The 21,200-nt window shown below is 36.3% G+C and overlaps 1 protein-coding gene and 1 long non-coding RNA gene across 4 annotated transcripts in view; one reads left to right on the top strand and one right to left on the bottom strand.

Moving 5' to 3' along the window:
• Positions 1-19,740, bottom strand: part of LOC111047128 — a 51,662-nt gene extending 31,922 nt beyond the window's left edge. For 2 of the 3 annotated variants that reach the window (XM_039443283.1, XM_039443284.1), the window contains exons 1-4: positions 19,661-19,740; positions 11,399-11,661; positions 7,216-7,471; positions 223-412 (exon numbers count right to left, since the gene is read on the bottom strand). In XM_039443283.1, coding sequence (XP_039299217.1) covers positions 223-412; positions 7,216-7,471; positions 11,399-11,637 — 685 coding nt within the window. In that variant the 5' untranslated portion in view covers positions 11,638-11,661; positions 19,661-19,740. The remainder of the gene's footprint in view (positions 1-222; positions 413-7,215; positions 7,472-11,398; positions 11,662-19,660) is intronic. The other variant, XM_039443285.1, reaches the window with a different exon arrangement.
• LOC120355034 lies at positions 7,488-9,528 on the top strand. Its single transcript, XR_005573377.1, has 2 exons — positions 7,488-8,163; positions 9,372-9,528. It is a non-coding gene; the product is annotated as an uncharacterized LOC120355034 (long non-coding RNA).
• Positions 19,741-21,200: the final 1,460 nt, after the last annotated feature.

The raw sequence follows: 21,200 nt of genomic DNA, 5'->3' as shown, positions 1-21,200 counted from the left end.
ATGGCACGAATGGAGTCTACGATCAGCGCCATGTTAAGAAGGTTTAATTAGTTTCAACATAGTTGATCACACTCTGTTGTTTTATAGCAATATTGATTTTTACTAAAATTAATTTAAATCCTCTGTGATTCAAGTCGACATGTTCCATGTGGGCTAAATATATGACCAGAAATAACTTATTAAATTGTGATGTACAAATAAGTATTTTGTATGTAAACTCACACAAGATTCTTCCAGTTAAGAAGTGCCACTCGGCCATTGTTGGATGCTTAGTTCTGGCAACGTTGATGAATTCCAATGCTTTCTCAAATCCCGTCACTCCATATTGCTTAAAAGTCCAAGCTTTTACACCATAAATTCCTGATACTTGCTCATCTTCCATTGCCTTCAGCACAGGAATTTCACGTAGCAGCTGCAATTTATTTATTAAGTTTTCGTTTTTAAAACGTATAAAAGCATTGCTTAAACAGAGTTGCAAGAGAAGATTCACTTTTAAAGTATTCTTTAGTGTAAAATTCCCTATTAGATTAATTTGGAACCGAACTGTTGATTAGCCAAGTGCTAGATTGCAGTAAAATTCATTATATAGACAACACTTTACAGTTTTAAAATACAGTTTACAGTTTTAATAGTAACAGTAAACACCACAGAGATAGATTGAGGATACACGTTACAGTTGTAATAATAACAGGAAACACTACAGAGATAGATGATTGCTTGAGAACTCTTAGAAATGTTGCCTCCATTCGTCCTATGTTCTGTGCTCTCAACGGTTGAGAATTCAAACTGGACAAGACTCACTATTCACTCATCAGTTGAAAAAGATAGCACAGCTATCGAAAATTCCTGGCTAATGTAAGTTTCTAAGTGTTTTCAATCTATCTCTGTCGATTCTTATTATATATATATATATATATATAGAAAATATTATAAATGTATAAAAATAAAAGATATATATTTTAGCCGGCAGGCTCGCTTCGCTTGCCTTATCCATCTCCCTGGACCCCTTCTTACGCTCTTTGCCTATAGAAGGCAAACTGAAAAATGCGAAATTTGATCGTATTTGGTTCAGTAGATTTTTAGTTCTGTTAATGAGTCAGTGCCATTATGCTTTTACCGAAAAAAGTATAAAATCAATCTTTAGGAGAGAAACAATTATAAGAATAACTCAAACCTTTTTTTCTCCCGACGTTTCAAGTTGATAAATACTGCAGAATTTATGTGAATAGAGTTAACTTGATGGAGACGCAATAGTTTTCTTTTAAATTGACTATTTAAACTGTAAATGGGAGTAGACATCAACTAGTAGTTAATCAACTGGGCAATCAGTTTTCAATCAGGACCGTTGCAAGCTAGCGATTTTTGTTTTGGGCTTAGTAGTATAAAAAGGCGGGTTCTGGCACACAAGTATGCCAGAACCCGCCTTTATCTCAAGGTCATCCAGGCGCCTCAAGGTCATCCAGGTCAACCACCCCCAACCTCAAGGTCATCCAGGTCAACCAACCCCAACCTCAAGGTCATCCAGGTCAACCACACCCACCTCAAGGTCATCTAGGTCAACCACACCTACCTCAAGGTCATCCAGGTCAACCACACCCACCTCAGGATCATCCAGGTCAACCACACCCACCTCAAGGTCATCTAGGTCAACCACACCTACCTCAAGGTCATCCAGGTCAACCACACCCACCTCAAGGTCATCCAGGTCAACCACCCTAACCTCAAGGTCATCCAGGTCAACCACCCTAACCTCAAGGTCACAAAGAAAAAAAAAATTAAAAAAAAAAATTAAAAAAAAAATTAAAAAAAAAATTAAAAAAAAAAAAAAAAATTAAAAAAAAAATTAAAAAAAAAATTAAAAAAAAAATAAAAAAAAAAATTAAAAAAAAAAATAAAAATAAAAATAAAAATAAAAATAAAAATAAAAATAAAAACACATAAAATTGGGAATAAATGGGAAAAAGGGGAGAAAAAGGGAAAAAAATTCCCCTACTGATCTTGAACTGCCCGCCGGTCGCCCCCGCCGGTCGCCCAGCCGCCACCGGTCACCTCACCGGTCGCCCGGCCGCCGCCGGTTGGAAGAAGTATCATATTCTATATAATTTGAGTCTTTAAACATATATCCTCTATGGTGTAGTGGTTAGCAAGTCAGCTTTCTGAGTTGGAGGTTCTATGCTTGAATCCAAGGCGGTAAAGGTAAGTATTAAAGGTCAGTATCAACAGAACCAGAGGATATATTTTTTGTATGTAGTGGGTAGACTGGCCCACCACTGCCAGTCATCCCGCTGCCGGTCGTCCGGCCGCCACCGATCGCCCGGCCACCGCCGGTCGCCCCCGCCGGTCGCCCGGCCACCACCGATCACCCCGTCGGTCGCCCCACCGGTCGCCCGGCCGCCGCCGGTTGGAAGAAGTATCATATTCTATATAATTTGAGTCTTTAAACATAAATCCTCTATGGTGTAGTGGTTAGCAAGTCAGCTTTCTGAGTTGGAGGTTCTATGCTTGAATCCAAGGCGGTAAAGGTAAGTATTAAAGGTCAGTATCAACAGAACCAGAGGATATATTTTTTGTATGTAGTGGGTAGACTGGCCCACCACTGCCAGTCATCCCGCTGCCGGTCGTCCGGCCGCCACCGGTCGCCCGGCCACTGGTCGCCCCGCCGGTCGCCTCGCCGGTCGTCCGACCACCACCAACAGTTGACCTGCTGCAGCTGGCAATTGTCCCGCCGGCTGAGCATGAGCATTCTGAGCGCAGTCAGTGGCACTCAGAATATACTTATAGCTAAACTATATCTAAGGAGATGGTAGGTAATAAGTAAACAGTTTGGAATACAATTAGCTATTTATTGATTAATTCAACATCCATTTCATTGAAAAGTTTACTACAAGCAGGTATATCTGTGTTCCAAAATCCAAGTTGTTTATCATATTGAGTGTGCAGAAAAGTGATGTATCCATGATGTTTCTCCTTGGTCCATGTCGAGCAGGTGATGTCCCAGGTAGTAGACTCCTTTTCCAGCACTAGTCCTTGGCAAGTCTTCTATGTTGTCTGATAGTCTTCGGATGATATCCAGTGATACCTCTAGAACACTGTTTCAGCTAGAGACAATACCCTGTCATTGATGTTGAATCACCTCACAACCTCTTTCCTTCAGGTAATTGATGCTCCTTCGAGTCAAAAGTATAGGTGTAGTAGTATTTCTCACCACTACATCATCATCCTTTTCCTCTTCCTCCTCCTCTTCCTCTTCCTCCTCCTCCTCTTCCTCCTCCTCCTCCTCCTCTTCCTCTTCCTCCTCTTCCTCTTCCACCTCTACCTCATTGTCCTCCTCCATATCAGTTTCCTCTTCCTCATCTTCTACATGATCCTCAACCATCTTCAGATCAAATGGGGAGATTGATGGTAAATTTGTCTCACCATAGTCGGCCCACTTTGAGAATAGGAGTACCATCTTCTCTATTGTTCTAGATACACAGTTGATCGACAAAATGTCTATTCTCCACAGATGATTCCAGCACAATGAATCTAATCTGCTATGTATCCAATATATATCCATATTTGTATAGCATTATGATTTTGATTGTACCTCAATATAATGTCTAAGGTGTTGCTGTTCTCTGCTTTCTCAAGTAAAGACCTTTACCGACCTTTGATCTCTGCTGTCTCAAGTTAAGACCTGTACCAACCTTTGGTTTCTGATGTCTCAAGTAAAGACCTCGACCTCCTTTCATTGATTTTTTCTTCGATGGTTGAATCTTTTGTTTCTTCCCCTTCTCAACCACCCTGCTGACTTCCTTCAGTGATCTTTTCATACCTCCCCCAAATTTTGCCTTAGCCTTCATAATGTTGGTGACTGCTAGTGCTGCAGCTTTTTCCAACACCCCACATCATCAGATCTCACTCTGTCCCAGGCTCTCTCTGCCAAGATGCTGTCTGCTACTGCTCTGCTTGCTGTATCACCACTCTTGGAATAGGCAATATCATGCTCCTTGCAAGCCTGATGAAGTTTGTTGATTCCTGGATCACCTTGTGCTAATCGCTTCTGAAGTTTTGTTCCTGGTCCACAGTATTGATAGCCAGGGATATGAAGTTCAACTGGTAGAATGTCAATTGCCTTATTAACTATTGTACCAGCAGCTCCCTTGATAGCTGACAGAACACCTCTTCCTCTATAGATCTTCTGACTTTTCTCCTTACTAAAATCATGCCTGGGGGCAATAGATCCTCTCCCAGTCACTTGTCTCCCAGAATGTCTTTGACCACCATTTCTGCTATCATCCAAAAGGCGTTTGATTGTATTCTTATACTTAGCTTTGTCGTAGTTAACAATCTCACCTCTTGTATCATTGTTCTGACTGTGCACACTGGTCCAGTTCAATACTTCTCCATAAGCCTGTCTGTCAGCAGATTCAACTAATGCACGATTTGGATTCTTCTTGAAAATCAACTCACAAAGTCCCAATGTAGCTGTGAAGGTCTTTTCTTCCTGATCTACAGGGTCAGTCAGCACAATTTCATCACCATTCTCTCCAAAAGTTAAATACTTATTGCCCAGGTAGTAAGAATTGTCTCTCACTCTTGGCCCAAAAGTGTCATCAAAATCGTCATTGTCCTTGCTCAATGATCCTCTAATGTAATCAGCTACCTGTTTTCCAGCTAGATCAGTTTGATCAAGGATATTCTGAACTGTTGTACCATGACTTTCATTCAATAATTGTTCAACATTCTTATCATCATCCTGTCTATCTCCAGACAGCTCCTCATCACTGCTATCATCATATCCTCTACTCATATTATACTCCTCACCCTCATCCCCTTCAAATGCTTGCTTTCCTGCTTTCCATAGTTGCCGTCCAACTCTTGAGGTGCCTGCCATTGGACTTGAAACTTCTCCAGTTCCATATGATTCAAATGTTGGTGACTCTTCATCAATGCTGGAGAGTTGGAGCTTATGTTTTGCTTTACTTGCACCAGTAAGTCCACGCCTTGTATATGTGGCATCTTTAACAAATGGTGTTGTTGGTGGAGTAGGATATGTGTGGTGTGTTGATGCTGCTGAGAAAGGACGATGTTCTGATGATAACAACTCTGGCTTGGATTGTCTCTGCCTACCCTTCACATGCCTGGAGCGCATTTTATTCTAGGCTTCAGATACCTAGGACGCTTCTTGGATGCTCTTGATGGAGGTAGTTGTGGTTGTTGAACTGGCATCTGTTGGAAGGTTTTGACTAGGTTGACTAGTAGCTCAGCTAGAGGTTTGAAGTGTTCCATATGTTTCTCTTCTGCAATCCATCTACCTAGCATGATTTCCTTATGCCTCCTTTTGATTTCACGCTTCAACCTAGCAATCTCCAATATGGTAGGAGCAACCTCCTCCAATGTTGGCTTATGGTTCCTTTGTTTGATATACATACTGGTCAGTGTTTCTTTGTTTGATATACATACTGATCAATGTTTATTAGTATACTGAGGTCTGAGAGTTTGAGCTCAGCTATTTATACATTTTGGACCCATACCAAGTGTGGAGTGCCACTGACTGAACAGTAACTGATCAGACTGATCAGTGACTGAACAGTGACTGACTGACCACTGAGTGGATGACCCTACCGTCCTGCCACAGACATGTGGCAGGAGGAGCTAGGGTTATTGAGAATGCTCATGCTCAGCCGGCGGGACAATTGCCAGCCGCAGCAGGTCGACTGTTGGTGGCGGTCGGACGACCGGCGAGGCGACCGGCGGGGCGACCGGTGGCCGGGTGACCGGCGGCGGCTGACCGCTGGCGGCCGGGCGACCGGTGGTGGGGCGAGCGGTGGCGGCCGGGCGACCGGCGGCGGCTGGGCGACTGGTGGGGCGACTGGTGGGGCGACTGGTGGGGCGACTGGCAGTGGCCGGGCGACCGGTGGTGGTGGGGCGACCGGTGGTGGTGGGGCGACCGGTGGGGCGACCGACGGGGTGATCGGTAGTGGCCGGGCGACCGGCGGGGGCGACCGGCGGCGGCCGGGCGATCGGTGGCGGCCGGACGACCGGCAGCGGGATGAATGGCAGTGGTGGGCCAGTCTACCCACTACATACAAAAAATATATCCTCTGGTTCTGTTGATACTGACCTTTAATACTTACCTTTACCGCCTTGGATTCGAGCATAGAACCTCCAACTCAGAAAGCTGACTTGCTAACCACTACACCATAGAGGATTTATGTTTAAAGACTTAAATTATATAGAATATGATACTTCTTCCGACCGGCGGCGGCCGGGCGACCGGTGGGGTGACCGGTGGTGGCCGGGCGGCCAGCGGGGTCGACCGGCGGGCAGTTCAAGATCAGTAGGGAAATTTTTTTTCCCTTTTTTCCCTTTTTTCCCTTTTTTTCCCTTTTTCCCATTTATTCCCAATTTTATGTGTTTTTATTTTTATTTTTTATTTTTATTTTTATTTTTTTTTTATTTCTTTAAAAAATATTTTTTTAATTTTTTTTTTTAATTTTTATTTTTATTTTTTTTTATTCGATTTTTTTTTTTTTTAATTTTTTTTTTATTTTTTCAATTTTTTTTTCTGTGACCTTGAGGTTAGGGTGGTTGACCTTGATGACCTTGAGGTTAGGGTGGTTGACCTGGATGACCTTGAGGTGGGTGTGGTTGACCTGGATGACCTTGAGGTAGGTGTGGTTGACCTAGATGACCTTGAGGTGGGTGTGGTTGACCTGGATGACCCTGAGGTGGGTGTGGTTGACCTGGATGACCTTTAGGTGGGTGTGGTTGACCTGGATGACCTTGAGGTAGGTGTGGTTGACCTAGATGACCTTGAGGTGGGTGTGGTTGACCTGGATGACCTTGAGGTTGGGGGTGGTTGACCTGGATGACCTTGAGGTTGGGGGTGGTTGACCTGGATGACCTTGAGATAAAGGTGGGTTCTGGCACACTTGTGTGCCAGAACCCGCCTTTTTATACTACTGGGCTTATTTTTTGTTTTTTATTTAATTAAAAAATCATACAATACAATGAATAAATGATAAACAAATCGAAGGATAAGAAAAAGGAAGAGGAGAAGGAGGGGCAGGAGAAGGAGGAGGAGGAGGAGGAGGAGGAGGAGGAGGAGGAGGAGGAGGAGGAAGAGAAGGAGAAGAAGAAGAAGAAGGAGGAGGAGAAGAAGAAGAAGAAGAAGAAAAAGAAGAAGAAGGAGAATTAGTTTTAATTAAATTAGAATTAATTTCTTACTACCTTTTCAGCTTCATCTTGGAATCCACACTTGAAGAGAGCAAAAGCTTTGGAGCCTAAATGAATGTATTCGATTGCTTTACTGATGGATAAAATGTCTTTTTCTCCACATGTGCCAGTTTTGACACTCTTGAACCATGGCTCACATTGTAAAACATTCTTCAATGCACACGCACTATTATGTTTGGTCAATTTTTGATGCAATAGTTTAGTATTATGATTGTTCAATTCTTGAGCCAGTGTCAAATGACAACAAAAGCTGCCAGAAAAACAAAACAAAACAGAATAAAATAAAATTATACCCATTACATCTTAAACATATCCATAATGAATAATGCAATTTTTTACTTCAATAAATAAAACAACTATACTTTGTGGAATACGTTGAGACTTGAGCTTGCAGCCAACCAAGACGTTGCCAGATTGTGTGAAAATGAGATCTTCGTCTCTTGCAAGCCCATATGCTTCAATTTATTCAGTCAAGTTGACAACGCTGCATTGTATAAGTTACATTAAGTAAGGGTGCAAGAGTGGAGAAGCTAAGGGTGTTGCGAGGCGAATGATGAAGCTTCATCATTGAAAATGTTGCATATATTTAAATGGTGGCAATTCACTATTCGGCACTACAGTGTGCCATACAATTACATACCCAGGTAGCACACCTACGTGTTTCCAACGTTGAAATTTGGTTGTTGAGGTTGAATAACCGTTAGCGGTTGAATTTTTCAACGTTTTAAATGCAACGTTGTTTTCAACGGTTGATCTATCGTTGGAAACACGTTGAAAACGAGCTTCCAATTCCACCACTCACAGCGCTACAGTAGTCCTTACACAAAAACGGATCTATCAACGACGATCGACTGATCAACGCCATTTCATGTTTGAATTCTCATCACGTTGATGAAAGCTGTGAACTCTTTTAGAAGAGTCTACCTATTCCACTTTGACTTGGTAAGTTTATTTAATTTATTATTCTTATTTAAAAGATGAGATTGTTTGGTGATTTATTGTCTAAACTTCAAAACAAATATTGTGTGTTGAACATAATTATGTTTACATTTGAGGTTAGGGTTAGGTAAGTTATATTATGTTTTAAATTAGAGGGCTCTAATTTAATATAATTATTAAAAATTAATATAATACAATAAGCTTGGTTTTAAGTATTTTACATGTAGCCTACTACTTAACTTCCAAATAAATTACTATTACTTTGATTCCTGCACAAATATTTTCATTATGCTATCTATGTATTATTTTTGTCACAGGACTGCTTGTGTTGAGAAATTCCATCGAACTTAATATAATAACACTGAACTTAATATAATATAAATCACTTAACATCAAAGTGATTGCTTTTAACAAGTTCATTAATTAACTCGGTGATCCAAGAAATTGAAAACGGGTGTCCGGAGTTCAGCTCATAAATATTAACATTTTCCAAAATATCGTCATTCCATGGTGACGAAATTTAGCTTAAACTTGTTCATTTTAAGATTAAATTTTCAATTAATTTATGCATGTTTACAACCCATATATGTCAAGGATATTTTTGATTAATTTCATTGTGATTTTAAACTTTTGGTCTAGGTTTACAAAATTTAGTAGGCCAATAAAAAATGGTTGAAATATCGGGATACAACTGTTTATTTCATAAAACTAAGTATGTACCTACAGTAACTATTAAATTTTACTCATAAATCTAAAAAATAAATTTTCTACCGTTTTTATATAGAGCCTTATTTGTTTACTTCTATAGGCCTAATGAAAGAGGAGTATTTCAAGTTAAAATTCGTCTATGCTACAAAATTTGGAAACCCAATATTCTTACTTTATTCTTAGTTCTTTTGAATGTTTGAACGAACAGCTGGCGTGACTTTCTCGTCTGACTATTGTATAGTAATGGACTATTTTTATCTAAAAAACAGTCATCACCTCGCCTTGTGATTCAAAATATCAATGTGTATAACAAAATATCTAATGTATAACATTATTAGATGTGCACTTGAGAAAAATTTCTGTACCGTACTTGTTGTTAAAAGCAATTCCCTTTTAACCATGCAACATCTGTATCAAATAATAACTCCTATGTGGTGGCAAAATTTCATCTGCCTTCATATTATAGAATTTCTTATTAAAATTTATATTACCTTATGTTTCAGATTCTATCAAAAAATCTTGTGGGTCGACTGTGGGCATTGAGACCCAAATTGAAAATGCTATTAAGGATTGGCTAAAATATGCGACAGTCAGAGTATTTTCAGTGGAGAAAAAAACAATCTAATTTCGTCGGTAATTAAAAAGTATTATGAAATGAAAGTGGAAAGTTATTTTGAAAGTCCCTTTCTATTGAAACACTGTAATAAAATATTTGTTTCTCTATTGCATAAATCACAAACTATCATCATACCTGAAAACTAAAATGTAGGCGGGTTTATACGATGCCAATTGACAAGACAATAATATTGTCTTCTGAAATTTATAGCTGGTGTAAAGTATCAATTGAATCTTTTAATTCTAGAACCATCATCTAGGCATAGCTAAATAAAAACTAATTGACAATTATTATTGTTTTGCCAATTGGCATAGTTTAAACCTGGCATAAATGTCAAGTAAAAATTTAGATGATCTATATTATTTGCTAGAAAGAATTGAGCTATTTTTGCTCACCACAGATAAAATTATCATACTAAAAATTCAAGATTTTTAAACAACTGCTGAATTCTTGAAATAATAGTTTTAATTTATGTTTCTTACAGACATAAAATGTTTTTGAGCTTGGCAGAGTATATTAATTACCATGGTAATTTGGTTGTAACCATCTTAGTTCTTTAAACAACCTTTCATCATACTATTTTTGTGGATCAAAATTGAAGTAATATGGAAATAGAAAGAAAAATAAAAATCTCAGTATCCTTTTTGAATCATTTAAATAATGATTAATAATAGTGATTAAATAATTCAAAAAGGATACTGAGATTTTTATTTTCCTTTCTATTTCTATAAAAAGTAGCCCTATACAGAAAAGAGATGAATATGGTTTTTATTGTGTGTTTTTAATGTCAACTTACCAATGTACCGCATTGCAGGGTAATATTTCTGTTACATGAAATCATATGTAAATAAATGGAAATATGATTTCGTATTTTCATCTCTTTTCAAATGATTTTAGAAATATTACCATGTAATTGATAAGGTACCGGTTCAAAAGTATGGTTACAGCTGAATATTTCTTCTAATAGGGAAATTGAAAGAAAGGCCTGATTAGGGATCCTATTATTTGAATAACTGATTTTCCGTCGCATCGAAATTTTTGTCCGCCATCTTGGAACCGCCATTTTGAATCCAACTTCATTTTTCCAAATTGGAAGATGGTAGTAATATGATACATGATTTCGATAAAGAATTTTAAGAGAAAATACATGGTGGAAACTGCTTATCGATATCTAAAACCGTTCAAAAGTTGTTATTCACATTCAAAGATAGCCTACTAATCAATCATCCATCTATCTATCATCTATACTATAATTAAGGAAAGAACTGGATTAAACGCGTACTGGATAGGAAATTCACGAATGAGGCATCATCACGTCTGAACTACTGGATTGATTAACTTGAAATTTTGTATATAGATTCCTTATTTACTGAGGATGGTTATAGGCCTTTTTTTGATTCTTCAAGATTTCATTACATCAAGTTTCAAGTTTTGTCAAGTTTTTAATTAGACACCCTTGCGGAACACGGGTTACCTGCTAGTATATAATAACATTGTAGATGTTTCTAGTATATAGTAAAGTCTCCAGTATTCAGTATATTTAGTTTCTCATAACTAAATGAGTTTTTTCTTCACTAATATATTGGTCTGATGTCATTTTCAAGACTGCATGGAAAAAAATTGAGATATTGTATTCTCATATAAAAAAAAATTGAAACAATATCTAAAATACTTTTGTTTTTATTGACCTTTGAAATAAGTAAGTTTCTCTAGCGCAGTTTGTACAAGCAAACTCTTATGTTCTGACCGAAAACTACACAACATCTCAAAAAATTTGGAAATATACAGTGTATATCTAGGCATTTGAGACTCATGAGCCATATAGGCTATTTTTTGTGTATCTGCCAAACGCTAAATAAATAAATAATAATCTCAATTATAAGCTGGAATATAAGTTTTATTTTCAATACTCACCGATTGAAGTCGACCTCATATTGTTTTTCACACATCTCTTCCAACTTTCTTTTGAAATGAGTAACAGCAACTTCCGGATCATTGCTGTAAGATCCAGAATTCTGTGGTTTCCAATTGAATGGTATATCAAGGGACGTTAATCGCTCCTCGACCGCAAGTCTTCTTTCGAAATCGATGCTACAGGAGGCCAGGCCACTAGCCAGGTCATCCACTTCACTTTCGGCGGAAGCGGACGCCATTTTACCCGAATGGTTTATCTCAATCTGAAATGAATTTACCGTATGTTTTAGTTGGATCTAAATCTACTAAGTTATTCATGCTTATACCATACAGATACAGAATATAAAATCTTTGAGAAATAATCATTTTATTATTCTAAATAACAATAAGTTAATTATAGCAACATTTATTTTTGTTAGTACCTTATGATATTTTTTTTAATTTTTCATTTTATATTATTAATTTGACAATATGTTTCATTAGGGCTTGTTTCATTATGTTTCATTAGTAGTTTTAAAAAAAAACTACTGTTTTTTAGCTGTTTCCAAAGTCTTCTCTAACTATATTCTGTACAAAATTACTTCAGACTTGGGATGGACATGCGCAGCAGAGAAAGCATACAGCGGGAGGGATACAGAGGCGCGATGTTGCCGTTTTGAAGCGGCCAGCGATCTCCAACTTCTAGTGACTGTTCATGTGCTTATGCCCCCTACACACTTCCAGACCATACCTCAAGCCAAGACCGTTTGGCAAACGGCAAACCGTCTGGAACGGCTCTACATACTCCAAGACCAGACCTCAGACCAGACAAGCATGAAGTAGAATACCTTATGAATATTACTATTTGAGTTCACTATTTTAAATTGGCTAGAACATTTATATTAGATCTATACTTATAAAATTCTTATCTGACTCACTGACTTACTCACTCACTCACTGATCACAATATTTCTAAAAAACTACTGGATGGATTGCAAGAAAACTTGGAGTAAAGCTTTCTTATAGGTCGTGGGTGCCCACTAAGAAATCTTTTGGCGATATTTCAACTCTAAGGATGGTTTTTAAGGGTTTGAAGTTCGTCTTTTAGCATGTATATTCTTATTTTTCCAAACTCTTAGATATAACAATTCAAATTTCCATACTAAATGTTATTGGAACTGTAATCTAGAGAGAGTAGCCTACCTTTTCGTAACAGTTGTTACGGTTGAATTTGGCAACTAAATTGATTTTTAATTCTGTCAGGTTGGCTTAGGTTGAGGATGGTTTCTAGGTAACAGTTGTGCCTAGTGGATAGTTGTGTGTATATTTTTGGCTTCAACATTTTCTGAAATGACTCAATTTATTCAAAGTGCGGTGATATTAAGTGGTATTTTAATCATTCTTAATTCAAAATTTCTAGCTCGTATATATTTTTGGACAGAACTTTGAACTTTAACTTTCCTCAGTAAGAACATAACCTATTTTTTCGGACATTCTATTATCAAAATTTGGGAACAGAATAGTTTTGGGCTATGCCTGTTGTTCTATCCCAATCATATTCATATGATTTGTAGTTATATCAACAAATAAATAAATTGATAAAAAAAATAAATAATAAATAAATAATAAATAAATAAATGAATGAATAAATAAATAAATAAATAAATAAGATTTGAGTTCTCTCACTTCATTAGGTGGAAGCTAACGAACTTGAAATACATTTATTGTGCAAAAACTTGATTGGGCACTGCTGATTCAATCGGAACCATTCTTGAGTGTATAGATATTTTTTATTAATATTCTTAATGTTTCATGAAACAAAATTTTATGACAGGGAGTTGCTTTTATCAATTGATCCGATTCTATCAATGCTACTTGTGTTTGTTCATTCGACCTCGGAAGATGCAATATGATATATATTGAGGATATTTTTAAAATTTCAGAAGTGTCCGTGGAAGAATCTGTGTGTGAAGAATGAGGAAATTCGGTCAAAATTTGATTGGGAAAACAAAAGGGTTGTTTATTAAAACGTCCGAATAGCTTTTGTTGCTTTCCCAAATGTAGAAATATCTTTTCTACTATCTTCTATCTTTATCTTTTATCTGATTACTTACTTCTATCTTTTATAGAAGTAAGGCGCTTTTCCCCTGAATAAATCATCCCCAAAAATTGATTGTTTCATCAAAGAAAATAGAAGGTAGCTTTCGATGAAAATAATGGAGAATATGCATGACTTGTTGATTTTCACATCAAACTGTCAGTAGCATGCTATCAATAGCATCAATGATCCACATTCAAACAATGCTGACACATTGATGTGAAATGTACTATAATTTATTCACATTAGATCAGATGAAGAACATTATATTAATGATCACACCTGTTTCAATATTATTTATGGAATCATTGCATTTCATCCCAGCTGTTATATTATGTGAATACTCTCATTATAGAAATGCGACTATTTCTCCAGCTTCTGCTGAATTGGTTTCCCTGTTGCTCTTTGTTTGTACACAGCCATGGCCTCTAATAAGTCTTTAGAGACTTACACCCAGTTGCACATGACTCTGTTAACTCCTAATCCAGAGTAAATATCACGAGAATCAATAAGAGGATCCTTCTTTCTTCTAAAATAAAATTCCTGGGTAACTAAGTATTATAGGAATGTATTTGAATGTAACTTGGAATTGGCCTATAGCTAGGTGTAGTTCGGCTCCTATAATGTACTTTCTTCTTTCTGTCTCCCATGACATTTATGTTAAAATTTTCAATGTTCTATGACAGTGACGAAACTGTATAATTGATTTATTAATCCAGTTCTATTCAGCAAGCAACTTTTGATTGCATGGTGAATTTGAGACACGATGAAAACGATTTGATTGAATTTGGGTTATAAATATATCTCAAAAATAATCTATCTATCAATTCCCGTGGCGAAGCACGGGTGCCTAGCCGGTTAATGATAAAAGATTAATGAAAAAAGTGATAAATTATAAAGGCATAGGCTAATATTGATTACTTCTATAACTTGTAGTGAAACAAGAAATCTGCTAACCTTAAGCCGCCTACACACTTGCAGACCAGACCACAAACAGTCTGAGTGTTTGCTCTGGTCTGGAAGTGTGTAGGGCTGTCTTCAGACCGATTAATGATTTTCAGACCGTCTGCCGGTCTACTGACTTGAACCACAGACAACAGGCTGTTTGTGCTTCCGGGAATACTATTTTGGTCTGGTCTTGAAGTGTGTAGCGCTGTCTTCAGACGGCAGACGGTCTCCAGTAGATTATCGAAAACTTAAATTGCGGAAAATGAACATAAAGAAATTGTGATTTCAGATTCGGATTCAGCGCCTTCAAATTAATAAAATGCTTCGCGAGTACTAAAAAATAATCAAAATTGAGGATTTTTTTCGATTGCATATAATAATCATTAAATCAGATATATGGTTAAATCACTATTATGGTTAGCAGATTTCTTGTTTCACTATAAGTTATAGAAGTAATCAATATTAGCCTATGACTTTACAATTTATAACTTTTTTCATTAATTTTTCAACATTAACCGGTAGGCCAGTTTCACACGGCAGAGACCTCACTCCTGGAATATCATATTACGGAAGATCATATTTCATATTTTGCAGCTCTCCTGTACTTTCACATGGGGATCTTATGAATAAGCTGACAGATCTAACAACTCCGCCGACGTTTGCTCAAAGTATATGACTCATCACTTTTTCTCAAAGTCTAACTTCCTTAAAAATATAGATAGAAGATTTCTGATTTCGGATTTGGATTCAGCAACCCCAAATTCTTTAAAGCGTAAGTCCCATTTTCAAAAATACCCGAAAACAAGGGAGTTATAGCTGTTTTTAATATAGCTTTCCATTATCATATGATTATATAGTACGTACTAAGATAATAATACTCCTGCCTCACAAAGGGGCAGGCAAAGGTTTTAAGAAGTTTTTGAACACCTGAGAAGTTTATACATAAACATTTTTAATTTTTAAAAGTTCTAGTTTTCCAAAAAAATATTGAACTATGAAAAGATGAATCCAAATATGAAATCATAAATCATCTCCACTCATCACCCAATAAAATAGGAGGAAAAGGAATGTTGTACAGTAAAATTCACTGAATTTCAATTGTCATTCAACAATCCAATTTATCAGGTTCAAATCGTTGAATATCACTTTAAATTCCCAGCAATTATTGACTATTTCTTTTTACAATCAGAAAAATCTATTATGAACATACTGTATAAACATTGTGCTGATCTGAATCGATCTATGGTAATAATAGGAATTGAAAGAATAGAAAATGTCATGGCATTCCAAGTAGTGATGTCTGTGTATTAGAACTGCTGAGTTGATAATGCATACTGAAAAAAAGTCATGAATAGCTCAGACCAACCTGGCTGTGATGAACCTGTATAAACAATTCATAGAATTCTTAGAATTCATAGGAACGGTAAAAAAATCAATTTTACGAAAATCGATGTACATGTAACTGGATTTAGAAGATCAATACGATAATGTTCTCTATCACAATTTAATCATAGAAATGTTTAAGTGAAAACGTTGGGCGCAAACCTTCTGCCATGAGGAGACAAATAAATTTATGAAAAGCTTGATAGCTTGAATAGTGATCTGATATTTGTTACACGTTTTTATTCTAAGACATAATATGTCTTAGACTAATTTTTAATGTTTCTTCAATCGGCAGGAAAACTTTGGTTTTTCAAAGTTATCTTACTCCCTTATTTTGGGGTATTTTCAGAAATCAAGATAAATAACCTACCAAATTTCCTACACGAATACAGTGTAAGTTGTATTATAATAGCTACAGTACTTACGTACTGTATAGTACAGTACCTGTTCGTTTTTACCGTATAATTATATGATAATAGAAAGCTTTATTAAAAACAGCCATAACTTCCTTGTTTTCGGATATTTTCGAAAACGGGACTTACGCTTCAAAGAATTTGGGGTCGCTGAATCCAAATCCGAAATCAGAAATCTTCTATCTATATTTTTAAGGAAGTTAGACTTTGAGAAAAAGTGATGAGTCATATACTTTGAGCAAACGTCGGCAAAGTTGTTAGATCTTGCCTCTGCTTGCCTCGAGGGGAAAAGACATGACAAAACGAGGTTCCTGGATAGGAGTCACCATGTGAAAGACACGATTTGACTCAATGTACTTCGACAAAAAAACGTGAACACTGTTCAGTGTTCAAGTTGCACGTCTCCTATCGTGTGAAAGAGGCCGTAGGGCGAGCGGTTCCGCCTGGTGGACAGACGAAAGATCAATCCAGTCGGTTATTTGATCCCTCCAGCCAGGCTCAGCCAAGCAGCCGAGACAATAGAACAATGGAGTGACGGGCTGACGGTCTTATTCGCGTTCATCAACAGTTTTCTTTCTCACGATTATTTTGATTTTTGTGTTACTTATAATCAATAATAACTCCAGTCACCAGTAAAAAGTTTCCAGAAACGTGGTGTACTACCAAATTAATTACTTTTCATGATGATTTTTATTATTTAAAAACATTGTTGACATTCTGAGCCTTCAGGCTAAACTTGGGGTCGCTGAGAACGAATCTGCAATCAGAATTTCTCTATCACGAAAAATAACGAAAAACCCCAGCTGTTTGTTAATCTTCCAGCAACCGTTAACATGAGTCATCCTGCAATGCGGCCGAAACACTTCCAAGCCAGAAACCCATCTCAAATGACAACAACACCAAGCTGTGAGAAACCATCCTGCACTGCGGCGCTAGGTTAAAGGCCATGGCTGCGTACAAACAAAGAGCAACAGGGGAAACGATTCAGCAGAAGCTGGAGAAATAGTTGCATTTCTATAATGAGAGTATTCACATAATTGACCGAGCGAAGTGAGGTCTAAGATTCAAGTCGATGGTTTGGCATTTCTCTTTATGTTTGAATGTTTTTATGTTCATATGTTGCGCATTTACGGCGAAACGCGGTAATAGATTTTCATGAAATTTGACAGGTATGTTCCTTTTCAAATTGCGCGTCGACGTATATACAAGGTTTTTGGAAATTTTGCATTTCAAGGATAATATAAAACGAAAAAGGAGCCTCCTTCATACGCCAATATTACGGTAAAAATCAGACGATAGAATTATTCATCAGCTGTCTAGTGGACTATAATACTACCCGTTCAAAAACATCGAAAATCTTGAAAATGTATCTTTCCATCAACGTTGGTAGACAGATATCTACTGTAGTGTTAAGCATATGTTGTATTTATAATATTATCAGCTGTCCTAATGAGTTGAGTTTGTTATAGTAATTGAAATAAACACTCACTTTAGAACACATTCGCTAAAGAGTTATTACTAATATTTTGTATTTATATTTTATATTCCTCACAACTTTACAGACTTTATTAATTAAATTTGTCTTTCAATAAGCTGAGGCCTGGATTCTAGTTTAGAGTTTGAAGTTATTGATAGAAAACATTTTTTTACATTTTTCTTTTTTAATCTGATGATTAAAATTGCAACAATTATAATTGAAAAGAAATTTATAAAATCATGAAAAGTGAGAAATGAAGTTTGTAGGAAATCAGCATTATGGTAGTTTATTTTGTTAATCACAACACACCGATTTTTCGCCAACACGACAACACAGAATGTTCTCTGATGGGTTGATTGGATTGGCGTATCGACGGCAGACAGACCTGATAACGCTCACACTCACATTCCGGGACGACACGTAACGGTACGATAGGACAGAAAGCTCTATGTTTATTCAGGATTTTTTCTAGACATTTTAAATTGATAAATTATTTATTAATTTTTGAGAAAACATAACAACAGGTCAATGTAACTTACAGAGCGTGAGGTCTACTGCTCACAGAACTACTAGTATAACAGTTGGGATAAAATGCAAAAATGCCATAAATAATATTGAAACAGGTGTGATCATTAATATAATGTTCTTCATCTGATCTAATGTAAATAAATTATAGTACATTTCACATCAATGTGTCAGTATTGTTTGAATGTGGATCATTGATGCTATTGATGGCATGCTACTGACAGTTTGATGTGAAAATCAACAAGTCATGCAAATTCTCCATTATTTTCATCGAAAGCTACCTTCTATTTTCTTTGATGAAACAATCAATTTTTGGGGATGATTGATTCAGGGGAAAAGCGCCTTACTTCTATAAAAGATAGAAGGAAAGATGAAAGATAAAGATAGAAGATAGTAGAAAAGACATTTCTACATTTGGGAAAGCAACAAAAGCTATTTGGTCGTTTTAATAAACAACCCTTAAGTTTTCCCAAGTAAATTTTGACCGAATTTCGTTATTGTTTACACACATATTCTGCCACGGACACTTTTGAAGTTTTAAAAAGATCCTCAATATATATCATACTGAATAATCCAAATTTCAACGAAATTGTTGAAGCATTTTCCGAGATCTGTCGAATAAACAAACACAAGTAGTATTGATAGAATCGGATCAATTGATAAAAGTAACTCCCGTCATAGAATTTTGTTTCATGAAACATTGAGAATTAATAAATTATGTTCTAAAATATGCTCAAGCTTATACTATTTATGTTCGCCAATAAAATAGTTTTTTTATCTCTTTAAGGGGAGGGGACTTAATATTTTGGGTGATAGGATATATCCTTCTAATCCCCCCTTGGGACCGTCACCATGAAAAGTTACCATGGAAACTTACTGGGAAAATTACTGGGAAGTTACGATGGACTGAAAAACAATAACAAACAATTGAAATTTGTTAATAGTTGAAAAACTTTGTTTCCCGGTAACCTGGCAGAGTATGCTACATGATATCCTACAAGATATACATCTTTTTCAAGCCTTATAAAGATAAAAAAGCAAGAATTAACTTCTCCAACGTCATAATGTATCCTTGCCAAGATAAGGGTTAAACCATTCTACAAGCAATGTTACGAGATATATGCATAGCCAGTGTGCGTCCGAAAACATGAAAATGAGGAGGTTGCCATATCTACACAACTATGTAATTTATTTACTTGCAACTTTTTTGTAATTAAAAAAATCCAATTTTATAGAACACATTCTTTGAGAATCAAGATTTCACTTAATATTCAACTTTAAGAAGTTAAAAACTTTATCTTTAAAAAGTAATAGCTTTTTCAAAAACAGCAGTTTTTTAATAAAAGAATCTATACACTGAACACTCTATACATGATTTCAGTCTTCCAAAATGATATCATATTCCATTCAAGGATATGTTTATTTGGAAAGCTACTTACAAATACTGTAGAGGAGAATACGGAGCTTGGATATGCTGCAAGAAACAGCTCCGGTACTTATCTGAATCGAAGCTCGCAACTTTTCATCCCAGATCCATTGAATGGATTGGTCGTCATGGTAAAATTGATTGGTCTGCGCGCTCACCTGACTTGACGTCATGATTTTGCACAGATTATTATAAAGGTCTCTGTTCTCTCCCGAACTCAGGGTTGCCTAGAGACCTTCTGTGGTCTCTGTGAAAGTTCAGGTGGGGGTTGCAGAAAAAGAGTCAGAGAGGGTCAGAAAGCAAGAGTCACACGCATTTCACACAATGAGGGTTGACTGTGCTCCCAAATAAGGAGAATGTAAAATATGATTGAAGGCTATATGAAACTAATGACGTTTACTAGAAGTATCACTATTGAAACAAACATCTTCTGCTAGGAAACATTGGGTTCCTAAGGATACTCTGAGAGAAGAAGGACATTTAGTAGAATGAAATTCAAGAAAGAAGTTTGGTTCAAGAAAACTCAGATATATTATAATGCAATAGAGAGGCTACATACTTTTACGTAAATAGTACGTCGTCCTATTGGATAATAGCATATTATGTCTATTAATATCTATCGTCTAGGAGCCTTTACACGGGCTGTATATCTAATTATACAACAAAATTTACAAAGTATGAAAAACATTATCACAATGGAGATTAAATGTAATTCGAATAATGATATAATATTGCAATGTACTTGCATAAATCGGCGTTGTTTCAACAAATACCTCTCTCTGAAGAGGAAAAAAAATAATATCCTTCCCATCAACACACGACCGGAGATTGATTGATTACTTTAATTATGACTGTATATTACTATAATACTCGGTTATACTCTTATATACAATAGCTTAGATAAAATTACATAATATAAACTAAGAAAATAATTATTGAACTGTATATGATATGGAAAAAAAACAATTTGGAATAACTATGGATAATATTGTTGTGCATCTACATAAATTGGCGGAGATCTGGACATATCAATGTCCATTCTTCGGAAAGAATATCCAAAATATCCTTCTCAGTAACTCCCTCTACCAAAGAGAAAGAAAGAGAGAGAGAGAGAGCGGGAGAGAGAGAGAAAGAAAGAGAGTGGGAGAGAGAGTGAGAAAGTAGGAGATAGATAGAAAGATAGATAGATAGATAGATAAATGCCTTTTATTTACACACTACAATTTCAAAAGTCATGTTATTCCAGTTAAGGCTGTGCAAAGGCTAAAAATAAACTTTCTACTCGTGTTATTTTTCCAAGTTTTTCGATTCATATATCATCAAGCTATCAAAATGAAAAAGTTTTCTCAGGGAAACATTTTTTTCCGATCATTACTTTTTGAGATATGAGCGACTGAAGTTTGAATTTTTGGGACAGATCATTTCAAATTCGGTACGATATAAATCCATGAGATTTAGAGGATGGATTCTTCATGGTATTTTTGATCTAGTAAAACAAAAATTTTCTTAAAATATCATTTTTGGAAAAAGTTATTCAATTTACCAAAAATAAC

Source organism: Nilaparvata lugens, chromosome X, assembly GCF_014356525.2.
Source record: "Nilaparvata lugens isolate BPH chromosome X, ASM1435652v1, whole genome shotgun sequence".
NCBI classification, from domain to species: Eukaryota; Metazoa; Arthropoda; class Insecta; order Hemiptera; family Delphacidae; genus Nilaparvata; species Nilaparvata lugens.
This window is presented reverse-complemented; position numbering and strand designations above follow the sequence as displayed.